The sequence below is a fragment of the Bombina bombina genome, chromosome 1 (genome assembly GCF_027579735.1).
Source record: "Bombina bombina isolate aBomBom1 chromosome 1, aBomBom1.pri, whole genome shotgun sequence".
NCBI classification, from domain to species: domain Eukaryota; kingdom Metazoa; phylum Chordata; class Amphibia; order Anura; family Bombinatoridae; genus Bombina; species Bombina bombina.
The window spans coordinates 352,947,170-352,973,243 of record NC_069499.1 but is presented as its reverse complement, the minus strand read 5'-3'; the positions used below and the strand labels follow the sequence as shown (position 1 = coordinate 352,973,243).

The following is a 26,074-nucleotide window of genomic DNA, read 5'->3' as shown; positions in this document are numbered from 1 at the left end:
CTGCGTTAGAAGCTGGACGCTGCTTTTTTGCAGGTGTTAGTTGTTTTTTTTTGCCAGCTCAGCCCCATTGTTTCCTATGGGGAGGGAAATCGTGCACGAGCACGTTTTAGCCATCTTACCGCTACCGTAAGCAACGCTGGTATTACAGTGAGAAGTGGAGCTAAATTTGCTCCACGCTCACTTTTCTGAGGCTAACGGTGGAAAAAAAAGGAGCGTTAGAGCCGCAAGCCTTACCGACAAAAACTCGTAATCTAGCCGATTGGATTTCTCTTGGATTGTTTGGGAAATAATCTCCTTTGGTTGATAAAAGCCCTTAGCCCTGTATGTGGTTTGAGATAATACAATATACAGCATTGGGGTTTTCTTGTCATTTATATATTTTACCCACAGATTATGTCCTTTATTTCATTTCTATTTCAATTTAGATTGTTATGGAAGTGATGTGTTAACATTAACTTAGTATAACCATTATTGTATTCTTACAGTGTTTATTTTATTGCATGCTTAGCTTTGCCTTAGTAAGGTATAAATAGTTTCTACCACAATGCATTTCATTAAAATACAAATATACAAGTTTTGTTTTTTTTAAAACAAGGCTTAGGGGATGCAGCCAATTAGAAGCTGAACAATGCCTGAAGAAGAGTTAGCATGCAGAGCTCCAGAGAGGAAACAGGCAGCTACAGGAGTGTAAATCCAGATGGGTCAAACACTGGTGCCTATATCCCAAGTTATTCTCTATATTAGGGGGATCCCCTGATCCCCCCAGAAACCCCATAGTAAAAACACTGCAACCCCCAATTCAATTGACTATAGTCAGGACACATATCATCTCTGGCTCCACTTGCAATCCTTAAATTACTTGCTAAAGCCCTATGGACTTCCTTATAAGACTTCTTTTCAAACCATATCCTAACACCCCAAGGACTCTCCTGCATGCTCCTATGCAACAACATGGCAACACACCGGTGTCTCTACATGTCCTCCTGTGCAATCAAACCCCTACTTGACCCCCTTAATGCAACCCAACCATAACACCTCCATGCAACCACATAGTAACAAACTCCCCTATATAAACTCACTATACAACCATACTCCAAGGGTCTCTCCTGCATGACCCCCTATGCAAAATAACAGGGACTCTACATGAGCCAACAGACCCTCTACATGACCTCAGATGCAGCCACAAGGTTACACTCCAGGGATTACAATACATGACCCCCTATGCAACCCCACTCTAAGAATAAAGGGGGCTCCTTCATGACCCCTATGCAACCACACCCTAACACCCCAGGTATTACCCTACATGACCTCCTATGTAACCATATGGTAACACCCCATGGACTCCCTTACATGATTCCCTATGCAACCACTTTCTAATTAAGGAGCCCCCTTAATGACAACCAGTGCAATAACAACATAATACCCATAAACTCCCCACACAACTTACTACATGTCCCCAATGCAACTACACCCTAACATTCAAGGGACCCTTCTACATGCCCCCAATCGTGACCTCACTCTAGGACACTGGTTTTCAATCCTGTCCTCATGCCTCCCCAACAGACCAGATTTTCAGGATTACCTTGAGTGAGAGCAGGAAAAATAACCATGTTTACTAATCAGCTAATTATTTCACTTGTGCTCTGTTTCAGATATCCTCAAAATCTGGCCTGTTAGGGAGCCTGAGGACAGGTTTGAAAAACAGTGCTCTATAGAAAGCTATCACTAAAATATGTTAATTGGATTGTGATACAGGTGCAAAAATGGCCAAATAAAAGTTTACTGTTGCAGTATTTGTAATAGTGTTTTAACTAAACTGTATCTGTTACTCAAGTATCAGCAGTAAATGACAGTAGGTATTCATAACAACAGCTAATCCAGTACTGATACTTGAGTGAGTGGAAAATGTCTCCACTATGCATAATTTATAACTGATGCATTGTGAAGGAGGAAAAAATAAATAAAACATGTTACAAAAACCCTTTTAGAAAATGTATACATTTAAAAAAAGAATAATTTAAACAGGGTTACATCCTTCAGGTATCCCATTTTTGTATTTTTAAGCGTTTTTAGTTTTTTTTATCTATTCTAAGTTAATAAAATTCTTATCCATAATTCCCCACCATATTGATATTGCTGCATGTGCACTGCATCATCCATACAGATACCTAGAAATGTGTAAACAGTAATTAAACACAAATAGTTTTAACCAATATATTTTTTTTTATCAATTTCAAAACAGAAATTGAGATTTGTCCATTTTTCATACATCATTTTCTTTAGATGTATGTTTGATTATTTTATTCCTCATGCCTCTCACTTTATCTCTGTTTTCCTCTCTTCTACAGTTATTTCAGGAGACTGCCCAGGGGGTCACTTTAGAGGTTTTGTCCCACATTACTTTCCTAGTTACTGTTGTGGAGGGAGGCTCTGTGACCTCCTAAACTGCCCCAGGCTCCCTGCCTCCTCCCTCTCTGTTTCTAAGGACTCTTCTGGTCAGCTACTCATAAATAGGGGCCAGAGAGAGAGAGGGGACAGCAGGATTCCAGTCTCTGAGACCATAACTCGTCAGAACCGGGAGGCAAACACATCCAGCAGCAGTAAGATGGTGAGTATGAGTCTTGGTGTTCAAGAGGTGTACGTCAAGTCTGCCAAACCAATGTCACTTTGTACCAATACCTCACTGCCATTTCCCATCTGTACATAGAACCATAGATGTCCCGCTGAGTCTGCTTTGTATCCCAAGCTGCCAGTCTATTCTGCTCCATAGCCTCCATTCTGTGTGAAATATTTATACTAAAGTACAGTTCCACGTAGTCTGCACCAGAAATGCCAACAGTGTATATTGTGTTTTTTATCCATTATTGTGTGCCTGAAGCTCCCTGCTCTGCCCCATATACTGCGTGTGCCAGCAGTGTACTCACTGCTGTGTGTTCTATTCATATTATATTGTGTGCCTGACTCTGTCAGCCTGTTCTGCGCCATATACTGCGTGTGCTAGCAGTGTACTCACTGCTGTGTGTTCTATTCATATTATATTGTGTGCCTGAAGCTGTCAGCCTGTTCTGCGCCATATACTGCCTGTGCCAGCAGTGTACTCACTGCTGTGTGTTCTATTCATATTATATTGTGTGCCTGACGCTGTCGGCCTGTTCTGCGCCATATACTGCGTGTGCCAGCAGTGTACTCACTGCTGTGTGTTCTATTCATATTATATTGTGTGCCTGAAGCTGTCGGCCTGTTCTGCGCCATATACTGCGTGTGCTAGCAGTGTACTCACTGCTGTGTGTTCTGTTCATATTATATTGTGTGCCTGAAGCTGTCAGCCTGTTCTGCGCCATATACTGCCTGTGCTAGCAGTGTACTCACTGCTGTGTGTTCTGTTCATATTATATTGTGTGCCTGAAGCTGTCGGCCTGTTCTGCGCCATATACTGCCTGTGCCAGCAGTGTACTCACTGCTGTGTGTTCTATTCATATTATATTGTGTGCCTGAAGCTGTCGGCCTGTTCTGCGCCATATACTGCCTGTGCCAGCAGTGTACTCACTGCTGTGTGTTCTATTCATATTATATTGTGTGCCTGAAGCTGTCGGCCTGTTCTGCGCCATATACTGCCTGTGCTAGCAGTGTACTCACTGCTGTGTGTTCTGTTCATATTATATTGTGTGCCTGAAGCTGTCAGCCTGTTCTGCGCCATATACTGCGTGTGCCAGCAGTGTACTCACTGCTGTGTGTTCTATTCATATTATATTGTGTGCCTGACTCTGTCAGCCTGTTCTGCGCCATATACTGCGTGTGCTAGCAGTGTACTCACTGCTGTGTGTTCTATTCATATTATATTGTGTGCCTGAAGCTGTCGGCCTGTTCTGCGCCATATACTGCCTGTGCCAGCAGTGTACTCACTGCTGTGTGTTCTATTCATATTATATTGTGTGCCTGACGCTGTCGGCCTGTTCTGCGCCATATACTGCGTGTGCCAGCAGTGTACTCACTGCTGTGTGTTCTATTCATATTATATTGTGTGCCTGAAGCTGTCGGCCTGTTCTGCGCCATATACTGCGTGTGCCAGCAGTGTACTCACTGCTGTGTGTTCTATTCATATTATATTGTGTGCCTGAAGCTGTCAGCCTGTTCTGCGCCATATACTGCCTGTGCTAGCAGTGTACTCACTGCTGTGTGTTCTGTTCATATTATATTGTGTGCCTGAAGCTGTCAGCCTGTTCTGCGCCATATACTGCCTGTGCCAGCAGTGTACTCACTGCTGTGTGTTCTATTCATATTATATTGTGTGCCTGAAGCTGTCGGCCTGTTCTGCGCCATATACTGCCTGTGCCAGCAGTGTACTCACTGCTGTGTGTTCTATTCATATTATATTGTGTGCCTGAAGCTGTCGGCCTGTTCTGCGCCATATACTGCCTGTGCTAGCAGTGTACTCACTGCTGTGTGTTCTGTTCATATTATATTGTGTGCCTGAAGCTGTCAGCCTGTTATGCGCCATATACTGCCTGTGCCAGCAGTGTACTCACTGCTGTGTGTTCTGTTCATATTATATTGTGTGCCTGAAGCTGTCAGCCTGTTATGCGCCATATACTGCCTGTGCCAGCAGTGTACTCACTGCTGTGTGTTCTATTCATATTATATTGTGTGCCTGAAGCTGTCGGCCTGCTCTGCCCCATATACTGCCTGTGCCAGCAGTGTACTCACTGCTGTGTGTTCTGTTCATATTATATTGTGTGCCTGACGCTGTCAGCCTGTTCTGCGCCATATACTGCCTGTGCTAGCAGTGTACTCACTGCTGTGTGTTCTATTCATATTATATTGTGTGCCTGAAGCTGTCGGCCTGTTCTGCGCCATATACTGCGTGTGCCAGCAGTGTACTCACTGCTGTGTGTTCTGTTCATATTATATTGTGTGCCTGACGCTGTCAGCCTGTTCTGCGCCATATACTGCCTGTGCTAGCAGTGTACTCACTGCTGTGTGTTCTGTTCATATTATATTGTGTGCCTGACGCTGTCAGCCTGTTCTGCGCCATATACTGCCTGTGCTAGCAGTGTACTCACTGCTGTGTGTTCTGTTCATATTATATTGTGTGCCTGACGCTGTCAGCCTGTTCTGCGCCATATACTGCCTGTGCCAGCAGTATACTCACTGCTGTGTGTTCTATTCATATTATATTGTGTGCCTGACGCTGTCAGCCTGTTCTGCGCCATATACTGCGTGTGCCAGCAGTGTACTCACTGCTGTGTGTTCTATTCATATTATATTGTGTGCCTGACGCTGTCAGCCTGTTATGCGCCATATACTGCGTGTGCCACCAGTGTACTCACTGCTGTGTGTTCTATTCATATTATATTGTGTGCCTAAAGCTGTCAGCCTGTTCTGCCGCATGTATACTGCGTGTGCCAGCAGTGTACTGCTGTGTGTTATATTTATTATAATGTGTCTGAAGCTCCCTGTCAGTGTGTTCTGCCCTGTGTATTTTGTGCTGCCAGGAGCTCCCTGTCAGTGTGTTCTGCCTCATGTATACTGTGTGCTGCCAGGAGCTCCCTGTCAGTGTGTTCTGCCTCATGTATACTGTGTGTGCCAGGAGCTCCCTGTCAGTGTGTTCTGCCTCATGTATACTGTGTGTGCCAGGAGCTCCCTGTCAGTGTGTTCTGCCTCATGTATACTGTGTGTGCCAGGAGCTCCCTGTCAGTGTGTTCTGCCTCATGTATACTGTGTGTGCCAGGAGCTCCCTATCAGTGTGTTCTGCCCTGTGTATTTTGAGCTGTCAGAGTGTTCTGTCCTATGTATTATGTGCTGTCAGGGGCTCCCTGTCAGTGTGTACTGCCCTATGTATTATGTGCTGTCAGTGTGTTCTGCCCTGTGTATTTTGTGCTGTCAGTGTGTTCTACTCTGTGTATTTTGTGCTGTCAGGAGCACCCTGTCAGTGTGTTTTGCCCTGTGTATTATGTGCTGTCAGTGTGTACTGCCCTATGTATTATGTGCTGTCAGTGTGTTCTACTCTGTGTATTTTGTGCTGTCAGGAGCTCCCTGTCAGTGTGTTTTGCCCTGTGTATTGTGTGTGTGCCACGAGTTAACTTAAATGTCAGTCTGTTTGTGTACTGAGTTTATTGCTACTCTTATATCCCTTGTGTCCTGTTAGCTCCTTCCCATTATGTTCTGTCGCATGTATTCTGCGTATGTCAGGAGCTTCCTGATTGTCTGTTCTTTTTAGAGTACTGTGTATAAAACGAGTTTTAATACTAATCTATTCTATCCCATATATTGTTTGTGTGGCAGAAGGTTCCTGTCAGACTGTTTAATCTATGTATTTTGTATGTGCCAGGTGGTCTGTGCAAATCTGTATTTTGTATGTGGCATAAACACTTCTTCCCTGCTTTACTGCCAGTCTTTTCTGCCTTAGGTATTAAAGGGACACTAAACCCAGCTTTTTTCTTTCATGATTCAGATACGGCCTGCGAATTTAAGCAATTTATTCAGCACCCTGGATAGCGCTTGCTCATTGTTGGCTAAATGTAGCCACCCATTCAGTGTGCTGAACTAAAAATGGTCTGGCTCCTTAGCATAGATTCCTGCTTTTTCAAATAAAGATAGCAAGAGAACGAAGACAAATTGATAATAGGAGTAAATTAGAAAGTTGCTTAAAATTCCATGCTCTATCTGAATCATGAAATTAAAAAATTTGTGTTTAGTATCCCTTTAAAGTGACAGTGCTTTTTTAGGTTTATTTTTGTGTTTAACATAGCTGGTTATGTTTTTGAAACCACAACCCATTAAAATGGGTTGAGCTTGCAGGTACTCAGATCTCCTTATTTTATCACTTTCTGTACTCACATGCTTCTTTATATTATTCCTCTTTGTATACCAAAGCCCAATACTTAGAAAGAACATTAAAAAAATACAATTTTATTACTTAACTCTCCTACCTCCCAGTTTCTTCTGTTGGCTATGTTTACATAGATTTTTTTATAGCCTATACTTAAGTAAAAAAAAAACTTCAGTATAGATAAAGGATGCCACAGGCAAAATCAGCTATTTAAAATGCCGAAATAAATTAAATACACTCCAACAGGCAAAATGTATCATTGGGAACAATTTAAAGTGGAGAAAATTTTAGGGTAAATTGTCCCTTTAAATGTGTGCCTGGAGTTTTGTCACTCTGTTCTGCCCTGTGTATTAAAGGGACATTAAATACTGTGTACATTTCATGCACCTCCCTCTAATTATGGGTACCAACATTTTGGAACCCAGGTTATACTGCATGGAGATTTGCTGCACATGTGCAAACACATCAGCACTGAAGAGCTGAAAAAACTAGATTATAACATAGTGGCACCCATAACTAGAGGGAGAGGGTTAAAATAACCTTAATATTTTGCTTATAAAATATATTTAGTATTTAATCCCTTTAAAGGGACAGTCTGGGCCCAATACTTTAGTACTTATTGTTACATACCAGATAAACATCTTGCAACAGGTTCCACCCCACTATAAGCTTGTAAGAAGTACATGAAACTTTTAAATAATAATTCTTTGTTAGCAGCCTAAAATGGCTGCATAGCTCCGCCCACAGCTTTCTTCTTGTCCAGTTAGCTGTTTTTTTGTATGACAGTTTAGCACGTTTAATATTTTTTCAGTTAGCTATTTTAAATTGCACCTGCACAAATAAGCATGCACAAGTGGTAAAACTTATTTAAGAGTCAATTGTGATTAGAGAAACTTAACATACTAAAATATACATGCAATAGGTGGGCGGAGCTTGGCAATCATTTTCAGCTCTTAACAAACAATGAATATTTAAATGTTTGATATACTTCTTACAAGCTTATAGATGTGGTACCAGTTGCTGGATGCTTCTCTGGTATGTAACAATAAATAATCAAAATGACATATTGGTTCTAGACTGTCCCTTTAAGTGTTCACCATGAGCTCACCATCAGTCTGTCCTGCCCTGTGTATTATGTAAATCCTACCTCGTGTGTTTAAGGAGCTCACTGCTAATTTATGTTGTCCTATCCATTCTTCATCCTTAACTTGGAAAAAAACCACACTGTTATTATTTTCTGTTCTTTTTTTTCTCTGCCTGTCTAAAGATTATAGCTGGGTTATGTGGTCCCGTTTTTTCTTCAATGTGCATTTTTTACATCAGCTATTCTGTACTCCATAATTCTTTTTTTATGTTGCATCATGACTCACAATTCTTTCCAATGATCTTCTCCACAGAGGGAGTGCATCTCAGTCCACGTTGGTCAGGCAGGAGTGCAGATTGGCAATGCATGCTGGGAGCTGTACTGCTTGGAACATGGTATCCAGCCAGATGGTCAGATGCCCAGTGACAAAACCATTGGTGGTGGTGATGATTCCTTCAATACATTCTTCAGTGAGACTGGAGCTGGCAAACATGTTCCTCGTGCTGTGTTTGTGGACTTGGAGCCCACTGTGATTGGTGAGTGTTATATCAGACCCTGATCAGTTAAGTGCATTTGCTACAGCTTAAAAGATTATTAATTACAGAAGAAATGCATAATAAACAAACAAATAGATTAAATTAAATACACTTACTCTGAATTTTAAATGAGCGTTCGTGTTTTTCTGACATTTCAATATTTACTTCAATTTGCTGGGCCTCTGTATCATGTAACAGACATCAGCCAATCACTGACTAATATATGTATATGCTGTGAACTCCTACACCAGTAGAAACTGTGCACATAAAATGTTTAATAATTTTAACTTTATTTTCCCTTTAATATAAAAAAAATACTGGTTAATGGAGTTTTTTGTTTGGTTCATTGATAGCATCAAATTGTTTGGAAACTTACAGTGTAGCTTACAAGCATCTACAGTTTCAGTGACTAATCATAATGATTTTGCTTACAGATGAGGTGCGCACAGGAACCTACAGGCAGCTTTTCCACCCTGAGCAACTAATCACAGGCAAGGAAGATGCTGCTAATAACTATGCCCGTGGTCATTACACTATCGGCAAGGAGGTCATTGACCTAGTGTTGGACAGGATACGCAAGCTGGTAAGTTTGATGAGCAATACATGAGCCTCAGTCAGACCCAAACTGCTGCCAATAAGTGCTGATATTCACCTGATACACATACAACAGAAAGGTGCTTTTCTAAATGATTTAGACTATATCTTTCCACTAGTTAATAACATCTTTTTATATATAGCCCCTGGAATGGATATGTTAAATATATCTTAGACTTAACACATGACAATTTATGATTTGGAAACTTCTTCTTGACTAATCCTTCTATATATTCTCTTTCAGGCAGATCAGTGCACAGGACTCCAGGGCTTCCTCATCTTCCACAGCTTTGGAGGTGGCACTGGCTCAGGATTCACTTCTCTGCTAATGGAGCGTCTGTCTGTTGACTATGGCAAGAAATCCAAATTGGAATTCTCCATCTATCCCGCTCCTCAGATCTCCACAGCTGTGGTTGAACCATACAACGCCATTCTCACCACCCACACCACCCTTGAGCACTCAGACTGTGCCTTCATGGTGGACAATGAAGCTATTTATGATATCTGCCGCAGAAACCTTGACATTGAGCGCCCAACCTACACTAACCTAAATCGTCTCATTGGCCAAATTGTATCTTCTATCACAGCTTCCCTCAGATTTGATGGTGCTCTGAATGTGGATCTGACTGAGTTCCAGACCAATTTAGTGCCCTACCCACGTATCCACTTTCCTCTGGCCACTTACGCTCCTGTTATCTCTGCAGAAAAAGCCTATCATGAGCAGCTGTCTGTAGCTGAGATCACCAATGCTTGCTTTGAACCAGCCAACCAGATGGTGAAATGTGACCCCCGGCATGGTAAATATATGGCATGCTGTCTGCTGTACCGCGGTGATGTGGTGCCTAAAGACGTCAATGCTGCTATTGCCACTGTTAAGACAAAACGCACCATCCAGTTTGTAGACTGGTGCCCAACTGGTTTCAAAGTTGGCATCAACTACCAGCCTCCCACTGTGGTTCCAGGTGGAGACCTTGCCAAGGTGCAGCGTGCTGTGTGCATGTTGAGTAACACCACTGCTGTAGCTGAGGCCTGGGCTCGTCTGGACCACAAGTTTGACCTGATGTACGCTAAACGTGCGTTTGTGCACTGGTATGTGGGAGAGGGAATGGAGGAAGGAGAGTTCTCTGAGGCCCGTGAGGACATGGCTGCCCTGGAGAAAGATTATGAAGAGGTTGGCACTGATAGTGTTGAGGGGGAGGGAGAAGGAGAGGAGGGAGAGGAGTATTAGTTACAAGCTATCTTGAAAAAAGTATATTGTGAATATATTTAATAAATACCTTTTAAAATTGTATTTATCGTGTGTGTTTCTTTCTTTAGGTTTCTAAAATCATTCTAATAAAACGACTGGTTTATTATACTGTAAGGAAGGAAAAGTAATGAAATGTTGCTAAAGAAATAAACATTAACTTAAAACATAAATATGTCATATAAAACATACAGGCTTTACAGAGAGTAGCCTCTGTGCCAGCTCAGAGAGTAAGATGTAGCGTGTATTGTGTAAGTGATTACTGCATTCACATTACAGAATCCTCAGCTGATTCTCTCAGCAGGGGTGCATTTAAATGCTGGTGCACAGGGCACACACAGCATATTTGCATATGCCGCTGAAACAGTGACAGCTTATACTAGAAACATTTTTCCCTATGCAAATATAGTCCAAAATACTTTATTAAAAACTGAAATATACTCATGCACATTTCAGTTTTGACCATTATAGCCCTTTAAATATTCATATCTGTAACCTGTATCTGTATTTATGGCAAAATATTCTCTATAGCCTTCATTCTAAATTCTTAATGAAGAAGGAGGCCCATACCTATCTAACCAAAGTAGTAGTTTGCCCTTTGGTAATCAGAGAATTTTTGTGTATCTGTCTAGCAAGCTGTCCATCTATCTCATGTTACAATTAGAGATAAAGTGTCACGGGGTGGGTGGGTGGGGGGGCGTTGCTGTTATAGTTAAAGGGACATGACAATAGCACATAACAGAGTAGTACTTTGCCCTTTGGTAAGCAGAGAATATTTAATTGTGTAGAAATACAAATGTTTAAAGGGATACAAAACAGAAATAAGGAAATGCATTTATTTATTGTACTATTGTTTGCATATAGCAGTGTGTTAAACCCCCACAGAGGCTTTAAGCCATGTCAAAGTCAGATCAGGACTGGCATACAAATGCAGTTGAGCTGGGATGTGTAGATGATTGGTGGCTGTTTATATGCTAATAATTATTTGCTCACCAACCCATGTTCAGATCAGCAATGCATTGTAAACTAACAATAGTACAAAAAGAAAATAACATCATATGTTCACATCTCTTAAAGGGACACTGAACCCAATTTTTTTCTTTTGTGATTCATATAGAGCATGCAAAAATGCAAACAATTTTCTAATTTGCTTGATTATTAATTTCTCTTCGTTCTCTTGCTTTCTTAATTTGAAAAAGAAGTCATCTAAGCTATTTTCAGAACAATGGAAAGCACTTGTTTATTGGTCGGTGAATTTACCCACCAATCAGCAAGAACAACATAGTGGGGCCCATCTATCAAGCTCCGAATGGAGCTTGAGGCCCAGTGTTTCTGGCGAGCCTGCAGGCTCGCAAGAAACACCAGTTATGAGGCAGCGCTGCTCCATAACCTGTCCACCTGCTCTGAGCAGGCGGACAGACATCGCCACAATTCAACCCGATCGAGTACGATCTAGTTGATTGACACCCCCCTGCTGGCGATTGGCCGCGAGTCTGCAGGGGGCGGCATTGCACCAGCAGCTCTTGTGAGCTGCTGGTGCAATGCTGAATACGGAGAGCGCATTGCTCTCCGTATTCAGCGAGGTCTGGCGTACCTGATCCGCACTGTCGGATCAGGTCCGCCAGACCTTGTTAAATAGAGGCCAGGTTGTTCACCAAAAATAGGCCGGCATCTAAACTTACATTCTTGCATTTCAAATAAAGATACTAAGAAAATGAAAAGAATTTGATAATAGGAGTAAATTAGAAAGTTGCTTAAAATTGCATGCTCTATCTGAATCGCAATAGAAAAAAAATGGGTTCAGTGTTTAAGGGAACATTTTTAAGTGAGGCATTAACAATTGGACAAAAGAATTATACAAGAATTAAGCAAGGATTGTACAAGGGATAACATAAGTTCTGCTGTAATACTGTGTTTTATCCACTGTTTGTAATAATGCTCAATATCTTCATATTCCTTTTTGCTACCTTTTGTCTCTATAACAAACTACTTTATTCAATTACTCCTTCCCCCTCACCACCTGCACTGTTCATTAGCCCATATCTCTTAACCTTACCTTACTTTTGTATTCATGAACTTCACACATTCCTAAAGACTCTCACCCCCCCCCCCCCCCTGCACTTCATCACAAAAACAGTCTCATTACTGAATCTCATCTCATGCCACTCTCAGGGATAGGCACAGACAAAGGCTGTGGCGGACATTTTCCAAATTACAGACCTTAGTGAAGACCATCATCTCCTCACTTGCAAGATCACATCCCTCCCTACAACTCCCCTTCCCTCTACCCCTCACACCAAACTTCACAGAGGCATTAAGTCATTAGATCAGTAACAGCTCATTTGCTTTCTCGAACCTCTCCTCTCTTCCATCCCCTCCTTTTCCTGCCCTGACCAATCTATCTGCCACTATAATTCCACCCTTACATCCGTCCTTGACAATCTGGCCCCTCTTACCATAGCTCAGAAATCACACACTCACCCTCAGCCCTGGCACACTCCTCTGACACGGTACCTACACAGATGTTCCTGTACTGCTGAGCGACACTGGAGAAAATATCAGAGTTTAGCTGACTTTCTTCACTACAAGTTCATCTTGAACTCCTACTATTCTGCCCTAATCTTTATAAGCAAAAATACTTCTCTGCTCTCATCTCTACTCTTCCCTCTTACCCAAAACATCTGTTCTCCACATTCAATGCTCTTCTCCACCCACCCCAACCTCCTAACACAACTTCTCTCTCAGCTCAAGATTTTGCCAGCCATTTCAATAACAAAATTGTCTTCATCAGAAATGAAATCAGCTCTCAACATATTACCAATCTCCCACCCCCTCAAAAGCTCAGAATCATCCAAAACCTAAATAGCCATAAATTTTGCACTTTTGCCCCTGTTACCGAGGAAGTAGTTTCTGCCCTTATACTGTCCTCCTACCTCACTACCTGTCCCCTCGACCCCATCCCCTCATAGCTAAACCCCTCCCTCTCTTCTACCATTATCCCTATACTCACATACATCTTCAACATCTCCCTCTGCAGTGGTATATTTTCCTCATCTCTAAAGCATGCACTGGTCACACCTATCCTCAAAAAACATTCTCTCAATCCAACCACCCCATTGAACTTCCGCCCTATTTCCCTACTCCCTCTTGCCTCAAAGCTCCTTGAAAAGATAGTATATGCACATCTATCCCATTTCCTTACACTAAACTCCCTTCTTGACCCACTGCAATCTGGATTTCGTCCACAGAGGATCACTCCACAGAGACAGCAATTGTTAAGGTTACCAATGATCTTCTTACAGCAAAATCCAAAGGCCACTTCTCCCTGCTTATCCTCTTTTGCTGCAAACTCTCCAATGCTTCGGTATCTATGACACAGCTCTCTCATTGTTCTCCTCCTATCTATCTAACCGTACCTTTAGTGTAACCTTCTCTGGAGCATCCTCTGCCCCGTTACCACTTTCTGTTGGGGTACCTCAAGGCTCTGTCCTCGGTCCCCTTTTCAATTTACACGTCATCATTAGGTTCCTTAATAAAGTCCCATGGGTTTCAATATCATTTGTATGCTGATGACACCCAAATCTACCTCTCTGCACCAGACCTATCTTCTTCCTTGCTAACCGGTGTCACTAACTGTCTTTCTCATATCTCATCTTGGATGCCCTCTCACTACCTTAAGCTAAATCTCTCCAAAACGGAGCTCCTTATTTTTCCCCCTTCTTCCAAAATCTCCACTCCCATTTCTCTATAACTGTTGATAACTCCATCATTACCCCTACCCCACATGCCTGATGTCTCGGGGTCACACTTGATTCAAACCCTTTCTTTCACACCTCACATTCAGTCCTTGGCTAAAGCCTGTCACTTCCACTTTAAACATCTCTAGATTTAGACATTTCTTAACACAAGACACAACTAAGATTTTAATCCACTCTCTCATCCTTTCCCGCCTCGACTACTGCAACTCTGTCCTCTCTGGTCTCCCTAGCTGCCACCTAGCTCCTTTACAATCCATAATGAATGCCTCTGCCAGGCTCATCTTCCTTACACATCGCTCTTCATCTGCTGCACCTCTCTGCCAATCCCTTCACTAGCTTTTTCTTGCCTCCAGGCTTAAACACAAAATCCTCACTCTGTCATACAAAGCTCTCAACTGCACTGCTCCCCCCTACATTTCAGACCTTGTCTCCAGATACTCTCCCTCCCACCCCCTTCGCTCTGCTTATAATCTCCTACTCTCCTCCTCTCTTGTTACTTACTCACATTCCAGTTTACATGACTTCTCCAGACTGGCACCCATCTTGTAGAACTCTCTGCCTCGGCCCACAAGACTCTCCCCTAGTATTAACAGTTTCAAGCACTCCCTAAAGACTCTACTGTTCAGGGATGCATACAACCTACACTAACCTTTCTCCATTGCTTTCCCCTTGAACCCCTTAAAATGTAAGCCTATGAGCCCAGCTGTATATCGCCTTTATAAGAACCGACTACAACAGTGCAACTCTCGGCAAGGCCCTCTACCCATTTGATCCCTATAAATGTTATCTTGTATATCGCTTATGTTTATAGCACTACAAATACCTGATAATAATTAAAAAAAAAAAAAAATACTTGTTAGATCATTTTTTGTATTACAAGTTTATGTCCATATAAGGGGTTCACCATTAAAAAGCTGATTGTTACAATATTTCAGATGTCAGTATTGTGGAGTTAAAGTGTTCTTTATTTATACCTTGTGTCTAAAGATATGGATTCATGAAGCACCCTTGATAATGCATGTACAGTTATCCTGGATATCAACATAGTGATCAAAGGCAAATGTCTTTTATGTAAATGTTAGCTGGTTTAGTACAGTGTTTCTCAACCTCTGTCCTCAAGTACCCCCAACAGGCCAGGTTTTCATTATAGCTGAACTAGGGCACATGTGAAATAATCAGCTGATCAGTAACCACGGTTACTAACCTGCTCTCACACATCAGCTGATTATTTCACCTGTGCTCTAGTTCAGCTATAATGAAAACCTGGCCCGTCTGGGGTACTTAAGGACTGCGGTTGAGAAACACTGGTTGAGCAATTATTAAAATAGCAGCACAAGGGAGATGTATTAATCTTTCCTCATTGTAATATATGATACATATTTTTATATCTCACTATATATTCTGATTAGGAAGTCCATATCTATCTATCTATCTATCTATCTATCTATCTATCTATCAATCTATCATTAAAGGGACATGAGAATAGCTGCACATCTATAGTAGACTATGGCAGGACACTGTGCAATGCAAAATGGATTTAAAAGGACTGCCCTAACCGTTTTTAACATTAGATCAGGGCTGTATACTCAGGAGTTGATTTGTAAATAAGCACAGTGTACAGAGTAATGAGGATACATCTAATAAACTGATATCAGCTCTAGCTAGTTTGATTTTGACCCCCTGTTCCTTTAATTAACTGCTGTTAAAGACCATTAATATTTAAACAAAAATAAATTACTTAATGTAATGTCCCTTTAACAATGAATGGATTCTCGACTCAACTGTCATGCCCAAAAGTAAATAAAAATATGTTCTAGTACTTAACACAGAAACATAAAAGATCATTTAAAAAAAAAAAACTTTAAAATTGAAAAACAAAAAACAAACTACAATCACAACATTTAACTTAACAAGATATAGACATGAATATATAGTGCATATCTCTTCAGTAACAGGCATTAGTGAAGGGGAAATTCGGGAGACCCTTCCTTATGGATAAACCACTGCTTATGAATCCACTAAAGCATCACATTCTACCTAAACAATATTCACTCACTCAGGCTCTACAAGGCAATAAGCCTTTTGTACAAGTTGTCCAGGGTGTAAAGTTACTGGCTGCAAACTGCCTGTACATGAGAGTGCTTTCCTTGTGTAGTACCATTTTATACAATCACATTGTTCCTTTGTTTGTCAAAGAACATAACTCAATTTAGAGCTTCTTTATCAACCTTTTTTTTATTTCAAGTGAACATTTTGTACAAGAAGAAATGTATCAAACACAAGATTCTAACGCCTAGATTACGAGTGGTGCGATAACTGCAGCGCAAGTGTGATATCGGATATTTGTTAGGGTCCCTAGTGCGTCTTCAGCCTCTCTAGCCTCACAAGTCCTTATATTATTAAATACTCTTTATTTAAAGGTACACTCAATCAAAATTAAACTTTTATTATTCAGATAGAGCATGCTATTTTAAACAACTTTCCAATTTACTTCCATTAACTAAATGTGCACAGTCTTTTTATATTTAAACTTTTTGAGTCACCAGCTCCTACTGAGCATGTGCAAGAATAAGTGTGTATGCATTTGTGAATGGCTGATGGCTGTCACATGGTACGTGTATGCATTTGTGATTGGCTGATGGCTGTCACATGGTACAGGGGGGAGTGGAAAAAGACAACTTTTAAAATTGTCAGAAATTTTTTTTTACTACTCATTTGAAGTTCAGACTAAGTGCTATTGCATTGTCTTGTTATCTTGCATTTGTTGATTATGCAAATCTACTGTGTTGACTGGTCCTTTAATAATATATATAATATAATTTTCTTTTTGTACTATTGTCCTACTGCCTTTGGAAAACTCCTATGCTGCTCTTAGTGCTGGCACCTGTGAAGGAGAGAGCACAGCTGACTGAAACGTACAGATAGGTGGTGATGAAGGAGATTTGAGAGAGGTTACACTGTGTCTTACATGTGCTACTGCTCACAGAGATTGAAATCATATTTCAAGGGGTCAATAATAGAAGTTATGAAGCAGCGGTATAAAGACCGCTGCTCCATAACCTGTCTGCCTGCTCTGAGGCGGCAGATAGAAATCAACCCAATCGAATATGATCGAGTTTATTGACACTCCTGCAGGGGGCGGTATTGCACCAGTAGTTCACAAGAACTGCTGGTGCTGTCAGCGGACATGATACGCTACATTGTATAATTTCTGCTCGCACTATAATAAATTGACCCCCAAGAATTGTTAGGGTAGCTAGAAAAGACGGTGAGTTAGACGTTATTGTTCACATAGGTACAAATGATTTGGCTAGCAATTATGTAGTTGCTGTGCAAAAGCAGTTTTTTTAAACTAGGAAACTGTTTAGATCATGTGGCTGCATCTGAATCTTTTGTTGTTGTTTTGCCTGTGTATGAACAGGAAGTAGGAAGAATGCAGCGTACAACAGAATTTAACTCTTGGTTAGTGAAGTAGTTCAGGGAGAGAGGATATGGTTTTGTTAGCCCCCAAAGCCCTGTTTGGCTTGATAGTAGCTTGTATAAGAGGGATGGTTTGCATCTGGGTATTAAAGGGACAGGATTTATGAGTAAAGAATTTAAAGGGACACTGAACCCAATTTTTTTCTTTTGTGATTCATATAGAGCATAAAATTTTAAGCAACTTTCTAATTTACTCCTATTATCAAATTTTCTTCATTCTCTTGGTATCTTTATTTGAAATGCAAGAATGTAAGTTTAGATGCCGGCCCATTTTTGGTGAAAAACTTGATTTTTTTTTGCTGATTGGTGGATAAATTCATCCATCAATAAAAAAATGCTGTCCAGAGTACTGAACCAAAAAAAAGCTTAGATGCCTTCTTTTTTAAATAAAGATAGCAAGACAACGAAGAAAAATTGATAATAACAGTAAATTAGAAAGTTGCTTAAAATTGCATGCTCTATCTGAAACATGAAATAAATAATTTGGGTTCAGTGTCCCTTTAAAGACTTTATTAAAGGCAATATAAACTAGAGAAGGGGAACAGTGTTAACATACCCACCTGCTCCCCAGAGAATGACAAAACAGTTAACCAAAGTTTACGTTCTAGTTTATTTAATGGAAAAACACTACTTTTAGGAGTAAGACTTTGAATAATATAAGCAGGGGATGTATTAGCGCAGCAAAAGGATTTGAGAATTCTAGAAATGTTCTTCATGCAATGTGCACAAATGCTCGCAGTTTAGTAAAATACCTGAACTTACTGCAATAATGATTCAAGGTAAGTTGGATTTGGTAGCTATAACAGAGACATGGTACAATAACTCTCACGACTGGGAAACAGTCACACCTGGTTACATCTTGTTTAAAAAAAATAATGAAGAAAAATAGGGGGGGGGGAGTTGCTCTATACGTGAAAGTAAATATTAACCCCTTAAGGACCGGGCATTTCAGACAAAAACTTCCCTAAAAGACCCATTTTTAGCATTTTTGCCATCACTACATTTAAACAGAAATAGAGCCTTTTTATATTTACCAAAACCATATACTTCTTTATAATAGACAACCCAAAGTATTGATCTAGGCCCATTTTGGTATATTTCATGCCACCATTTCACCGCCAAATGCGATCAAATAAAAAAAAATCGTTAACATTTTCACAAACTTTAGGCTTCTCACTAAAATTATTTACAAACAGCTTGTGCAATCTTGGCACAAATGTTTGTAAATGCTTCTCTTGGATCCTCTTTGTTCAGAAATAGCAGACATATATGGCTTTGGCTTTGCTTTTTGGTAATTAGAAGCTGCTCCCCACACTTGTATTATGCCCAGGAGTGAAGGGGTTAATTAGGTAGATTGTAGGGTTAATTTTAGCTTTAGTGTATAGATTACCCTCCCACCTGACACATCCCACCCCCTGATCCCTCCCTAATCCCTCTCAAACAGCTCTCTTTCCTCCCCCACCCCACAATGGTCACCCCCATCTTAAAGGGACAGTCAAGTCCAAAAAAAACTTTCATTTTTCAAATAGGGCATGTAATTTTAAACAACTTTCCAGTTTACTTTTATCACCAATTTTGCTTTGTTCTCTTGGTATTCTAGTTGAAAGCTAAACCTAGGAAGGTGCATATGATAATTTCTAAGCCTTTGAAGACTGTCTCTATTTTATTTACTTTTCACAGCAGGGGAGAGCAAGCTCATGTAAGCCATATAGATAGCATTGTGATCACGCCCGTGGCTAGTGGCAGACACTGCACTAATTGGCTAAAATGCAAGTCAATAGATAATAACTAAAAGTCATGTGATTAGGGCCGGTCAGAAGATGCTTAGATACAAGTTAGTCACAGAAGTAAAAAGTGTATTAATATTACAATGTTGGTTTTAAAAAAAACTGGGGAATGGGTAATAAAGGGATTATCTATCTTTTTAAACAACAAAAATTCTGGTGTTGACTGTCCCTTTAAGTACTGTCAGAAAGTCTGCCTGTACTACGATAAAAGGCTTTATATATATATATATATATATATATATATATATATATATATATATATATTCTGCAGTGTACTCCCCTTTAGAGGGTATAATGAACAAACCCTATATAGAACTTTTGAGGAAATAAAAATTTGGGATCCTACTATGAATTTTAAAAGCAGAAATAAAAGTGTGATCACGGATAATACCAAAGAGGGAACTCTTTGAACATACTTAGGGGTGATGATGTCTTGCAACCATTTATTGTCACCTAGTCTGGTTTCCTCGAACAGGGCTCAGAAGACTACATGGCTTTGTGGCAGGGGCAATTTCAGATTGCACCTTAATAATTGTCAAACGTGATATTATGGATTTTACAGACAATTTCAGTAGTAGAGTTACAGAGGAATCTTTCAAGATTTAATTCTATGCTACTTGCCTCACAGAATACATAGTGTATATGCTAGATTGTCATTTATGTGGAGCCCAATATGTAGGCCAATCCACTAGAGCCCTCAGATCATGTGCAAGGGAACATCTGAGGGATGTTAAGAATTTTAATAAAGATTCTGCAGTTGCCAAACACTTTAATTTGATACACCTTACTAATGTCCCATAATTCAAATCAGAATTATTGAGCTAGCTAGAATTCCACAAAGGGGAGGTAATAAAGCCAAAATTCTGGATAAGAAAGAACTTTTTTGGATTTATAAACTACAAACTTGTAGATTCATTTTGAAGAGTAATTTGGTAGAGCAATTTTGCAACGTAATCTTACAGTCTTATTGCATAGATTTATTCAGTGTTCATATCCTGTTAATATGTCATCTAATCTGAATATATACATTATTTATGCATAGCACTCCACGGACCTAATGCTAGTTATAATAGTGCCTTTTAAAATTATATGACATAGTATTAGAACTTATATAGTCAGTTATTTATTGCACTTATTCAATACCATCTGATTCTTGTGGGTCATTTGGCTTGAGCAATGTATATATGCCTTGTTGGTTGCAGAACATACATATTTGTAGGTATTTCTGTCTAATATACTTCCTAAGCAGATTTATTTGAGTTGTCACAATGTGTTTTATATATGAACACGTGTGTATCTTTCTTACATATTCTGATGATTATTCTGCTGACTTTGTTTTGTTCTGCTTGTATCCTTATCTGCACATTTTTCTCTGCATATTTGACATCTGATATTTGTCATTATATTTTGAAACGGTTTCCTTATTTTTGACATACTTATTTCAGTGATATTTGTCTTCATATCATATAATTTGCCTTTATCTACAGATAACTTACTTATGTTTTTAAACACCATAGCATTTATGTAGGTATTCGCACTAATGATCAGGTGCTGTAGTCACGCATTATGTAGCGTTGACTTCATTTTGGACACACAGGCTGATTGGTTGCGCCACCTTCAAATGCTAAATTTTTTATCTGTGCTCAAAGTCTATGAGTATAGGTTTTTCTTCTTTATACTGTTGCTTAGTAGCGGCTTTATCTTTTCTTGTTAATGGATGTGCGGTCCGTCCTCCGACTTTGCTAAGCCTGCTCCATGCTACCTCTCCCTGGCTTAGACCATTTCCTTATACAAGCGTCAGGTGTCTGCAGCGGTATAAATTTCTTTCTTCGTAGGATCCCCCTTACAGTCCAACCTCCCTGATCCCCCCCCCAAACAGCTCGCTAACACTTCCCCCTCTACCTCTTTGCCGCCATCTTAGGTACTGGCAGCTGTCTGCCAGTACCCAGTTTGCTGCAAATTAGGCTATTTTTTTAAAACTCCCTCCCTGCTGCTCTAAGTGGTTAGCCATGGTAGCTGTAGCGGACCCGCCCACCTCCCGCCCCCTCCAGGGATGGGCCATCCACCCGCCTCCCTCCTTACCCTCCCACCCACCAACGATCGGCACCACCGCTGCCCTATGCAGAGAGGGCCACAGAGTGTCTTTTTCAGCACTGCCCCACTCGTGTGGTGGGAAGAAATAGCACAATCTCGCTAGTTTTAGCATGATCGCGGCAGAGAGAGGCCTAGGACAACAGCGTCGTACTTACAGGGTATGGCACTGGTCGTTAAGGGGTTAATGTAACTGAAATTGTAGAAACCAATGACAATGTAGAAAGTATTTGGGTAACTATAGAAACTGAAGGGAAACAGGTGTTTAGAAAAGGGGTAGTATATAGCCCTTCATTGCAGGACGAAGCATCAGATCAACTATTAATTGATGAAATAGGCAAAATTACAATGAAGGACAAGGTAATAGTAGTGGGGGACTTTAATATGCCAGATGTAGACAAGGAAGTACCCATTGCTAAATCAATTAGAAGTAAATATATTCTGGAATCTTTATAAGGGGAATCTCTTGACTAACTAGTAAAAGAACCAACACGTAAAGGAACTATATTAGATTTTGCACTTACAAACAGTGATATAGTATCTGACGTGTCTGTGGGTAAGAACTTAGGCTCTAGTGATCATCAGTCTGTATGGTTTCATATTCAGGCAAAGGTACTAGGCAACCATAGTAAAGTTTTAGACTTTACAACAAAAAAACAACTGATTTTTTTACATGGGCAAATACCTAAATTAATCTCTAAAAGGGATGGCACAGATTACAGGAGTAAAAGAACAGTGGAAACATTTTTAAAAATGACATTCTAGATGCAACTAAACACTGTATTAGGCTTGTATGTAAAATGAAAAGGAAAAGAAAACCAATATAGTTTTCAAGAGAAGTGGCACATGCAGTTAAGACAAAAAGACAGCACAATCTGTAACAACCAGTGAAAAAAACCTTCTTTAGATATATCAGTGAAAAGAGAAAAACTAACGGAGGGATAGTAAAACTGATGATAGAGTAGTTGAAGGAGGTAAACACATAGCAAACTGTTTAAATAATTACTTTTGTTCAGTCTTTACAACATAGAAACATAGGCCTCTATTTCACAAGGTCTGGCGGACCTGATCAAACAGGGCAGATTAGGTCCGCCAGACCTCGCTGAATACGGAGAGCAATACGCTCTCCGTATTCAGCATCTTGTTAGCTGCTGGTGCAACGCCACCCCCTGCAGACTCGCGGCCAATGGGCCGCCAGCAGGGGGTGTCAATCAACCCAATCGTACTCGATCGGGTTGATTTCCGGCGATGTCTGACTCGCCAGAAACACGGGCCGTCAAGTTCCTTTCGGAGCTTGATATATAGGCCCCATAGAATTTGAGCTAAGAACCAAAAAGGCCCATCAAGTCTATCCATATTACATGTTACTTTTTTCTTAGGCCAGTCAGTTTGACCTCAATTGCAGGGAAATTAATGAAAACTCTTTTAAAGGAAAGACTTGTGTCTTACCTTCACTCAAACAACTTAGAAGAAAAAGGACAGCATGGTTTCACTGGTGGAAGATCATGCCAGACTGTCACGATCGCTCAGCTGCTCAGCTGCTGATCGCTTCCTTTCATCTGCTTGTGCCGGCGCGGTAGCGCTTCCCTGGTTGCCTGGCAACCCTGTGTCGCACCGGCCCCTTCTGCTGACGTCAGAAGGTCTTCTTATTCCGGCGTCTCCTCTCCTCGGTGCCTGTTTGTTCTACTTGACCGGCTTGTGAGTACTTTTTGAACTTCTTGGCTTGTTTAACTTCATCTTGCTTAAACCCTATCTGCCTGATACCTGTTAACTGGACTTTGCTTGTTTGATAATCCTTCTGATTAACCCCAATCTGCCTGATTACTCGTTGCTGGACACTGCTTGTTTGACAATTCTACTGGTTAACCCCAAACTGCCTGATTACACGTTGCTGGACATTGCTTGCTTGATTACTCTATTGGTTAACTCTTACCTGCCTGATTACACGTTGCTGGACATTGCTTGCTTGATTACTCTACTGGTTAAACCCTACCTGCCTGATTACATGTTGCTGGACATTGCTTGCTTGATTACTCTACTGGTTAACCCCTACCTGCCTGATTACACGTTGCTGGATATTGCTTGTTTGATTACTCTTTTTGGTTAACCCTATCTACACGAAGTTTCTCCTCCTGACCCTGCTGTACCATCTTCCAGTTATTTCAGTGAGTATTTTACTATAGCTGTCGCAGGGTCAGGTCCTGGTATATACTCACTGTGCTAGGGTGTTTACAAACCTCATTCTAGCATTTGGGTCTAACTCTGGACTTAACCTATCCTGACATTACAAACAGGCCATATAATGGACCCCGGTGAGTTATCCAGAGCTGTGGCTCTACAGGGACAGCTTCTTGGAACCCACTCGGCACACCTGCAATCCCTGGATTCTAAATTGGATCAAATTAATGCTCTTTTGCATAATCTCTCTCCACCTTCACAAGTCTCTGCAACACCTGTTGTTCCTGCGGCCAGTTCTAACCCTGCATTTAATCCGCCACAACCTGCAGAACAGTTTATTCCCAGAATTCCGCTACCGGATAAATATGACGGCAATCCTGAAGACTGTCGTGGATTTCTTAATCAGTGCCGTCTTCACTTCAGAAATAATCCTCAGATGTTTGTTTCCTCTTCCTCCAAGATCACCTTTTTGATTTCTCTTATGAAGGGTAAAGCCTTGGCTTGGGTTTCTCCACTTTTGGAAAAGGATGATCCTTTGCTTCATAATATTGACACTTTTGTATCCATATTTTCTTCTGTGTTTGATAAACCTGGTAGATCAGCGGCTGCAGAAGCAGGACTTTTAGATTTAAGACAGGGATCTCTTTCTGTAGCACAATACGCTATAGAATTCCGGACTTTAGCTGCTGAAACTATGTGGAATCATGGGGCCCTGCGTGCAGCGTTTCGTAAAGGTCTTTGTGATCGTTTGAAAGACGAACTGGTTTATAGGGATCTTCCTGATTCTCTAGAAGAACTTATCAACTTATGTATCAAGCTAGATGCTCGTTACTCTGAGCGTCTCCATGAACGTGACCGTAACAGAAGAACCTTTATCAGATCTGCTTTCCGTCCTATGCCTCGTTCACCAAATCCTCCTACTCCTAATATGTCTATCTCTGAGTCTAGTGAACCCATTGAGGTTGGTGCAATCAAATTATCCGAAGCTGAACGTCTCAGAAGACGTAATCTGGGACTTTGTCTTTACTGTGGTATTAAGGGGCATATGTTAAAAGATTGTCCAACTCGTCCAGTAAAAGCCAGGGCTTAACTCCAGAAAGAGGGACTGAGTTAAGCCAAAGATCTTTTTCTACCCTCAATCCCAAGCTGTTTGTTCCAGTCACTGTCCGCTTTGGCAACACCAAATTTCGGGCTCAAGCACTCATCAATTCTGGAGCTGCAGGAATGTTTATGGATTCGGACTTTGTCAATGCCTTTCGTATTCCTTTGCTTTCGAAGAGCCAAGTTATTAAGGTCACTACTGTCAGTGGTCAACCCTTAGGTTCTGGTTTCATTCAATATGCTACGATACCACTTCTCATGTCTGTAGGAGTACTTCATTCTGAAACCATTTGTTTTGACATCATTTCTTCTCCACAGTTTCCTCTCATTTTGGGACTCCCTTGGCTTCAACTACATGATCCAGTTTTTTCCTGGTCTAAAGGAAAACTTGTTGCTTGGGGACCTTCTTGTTTCAAACAGTGTCTTCAGAATACTTCCAAAACTGCTAGTACAGTTGTGGCAGTTTTGGACATTCCTGATTCCTTGCCTGAACATTATCATTCTTTTTGTGATGTCTTTTCTAAAAAGGATGCTGAAGTATTACCTCCACACCGGACCTTTGATTGTCCCATTGATCTATTACCTGGAGCACCTCTACCTAAGGGTAAAACTTATCCACTTTCTCGTCAAGAAAATGTTTCACTTGAGGAATATATCAAGGATAATTTGGCCCGAGGTTTTATCCGCCCTTCTTCTTCTCCAGTAGGAGCAGGTTTTTTCTTTTTGGAAAAGAAAGATGGAGGTCTTCGTCCTTGCATTGACTATCGTGCTCTTAATCAAATTACAATCAAGAATTGTTATCCACTTCCTCTCATTCCCGAATTATTTGATCGTCTCCAGGGTGCTTCCATCTTTACCAAATTGGATCTTCGTGGGGCATATAATTTGGTCAGAATTCGTAAAGGGGACGAGTGGAAAACTGCCTTCAACACTAGATTTGGGCACTATGAATATTTAGTTATGCCTTTTGGGTTATGCAATGCCCCTGCAATTTTTCAACATTTTGTTAATGAAATATTCAGAGACTATCTTAATCAATTCGTTATTATCTATCTTGATGATATTTTGATTTACTCCCGGACTTTACAGGATCACGTTCATCATGTTACACTAGTACTCCAGAGATTACGTGAAAATTCTCTCTTTGACAAGCTTGAAAAGTGCTCTTTTCATCAAGAATCTATTCATTTCCTGGGTTACATTATTTCACCGTCTGGATTCAAGATGGATTCTGACAAACTGTCGGCTATTATAGATTGGCCTAGACCAACCTCCTTAAAATCTCTTCAAAGGTTCCTGGGGTTTGCCAATTACTATCGTAAATTCATAAAAGACTTTGCTAACATCTCGGCACCCCTTACAGCTCTTACTAAGAAGGGTCAGGATTGCA

At 40.7% G+C, this 26,074-nt stretch overlaps 1 protein-coding gene across 1 annotated transcript; it reads left to right on the top strand.

Annotated features, from left to right (window-relative positions):
* The first annotated feature begins 2,426 nt into the window (after window positions 1-2,426).
* On the top strand, window positions 2,427-10,334 carry LOC128645303 (tubulin alpha-1A chain). Its single transcript, XM_053698179.1, has 4 exons — window positions 2,427-2,608; window positions 8,227-8,449; window positions 8,884-9,032; window positions 9,288-10,334. Exons 1-4 carry the CDS (start codon window positions 2,606-2,608, stop codon window positions 10,269-10,271), a joined length of 1,359 nt encoding a protein of 452 aa, XP_053554154.1. The 5' UTR covers window positions 2,427-2,605; the 3' UTR covers window positions 10,272-10,334.
* The last annotated feature ends 15,740 nt before the right edge of the window (window positions 10,335-26,074 follow it).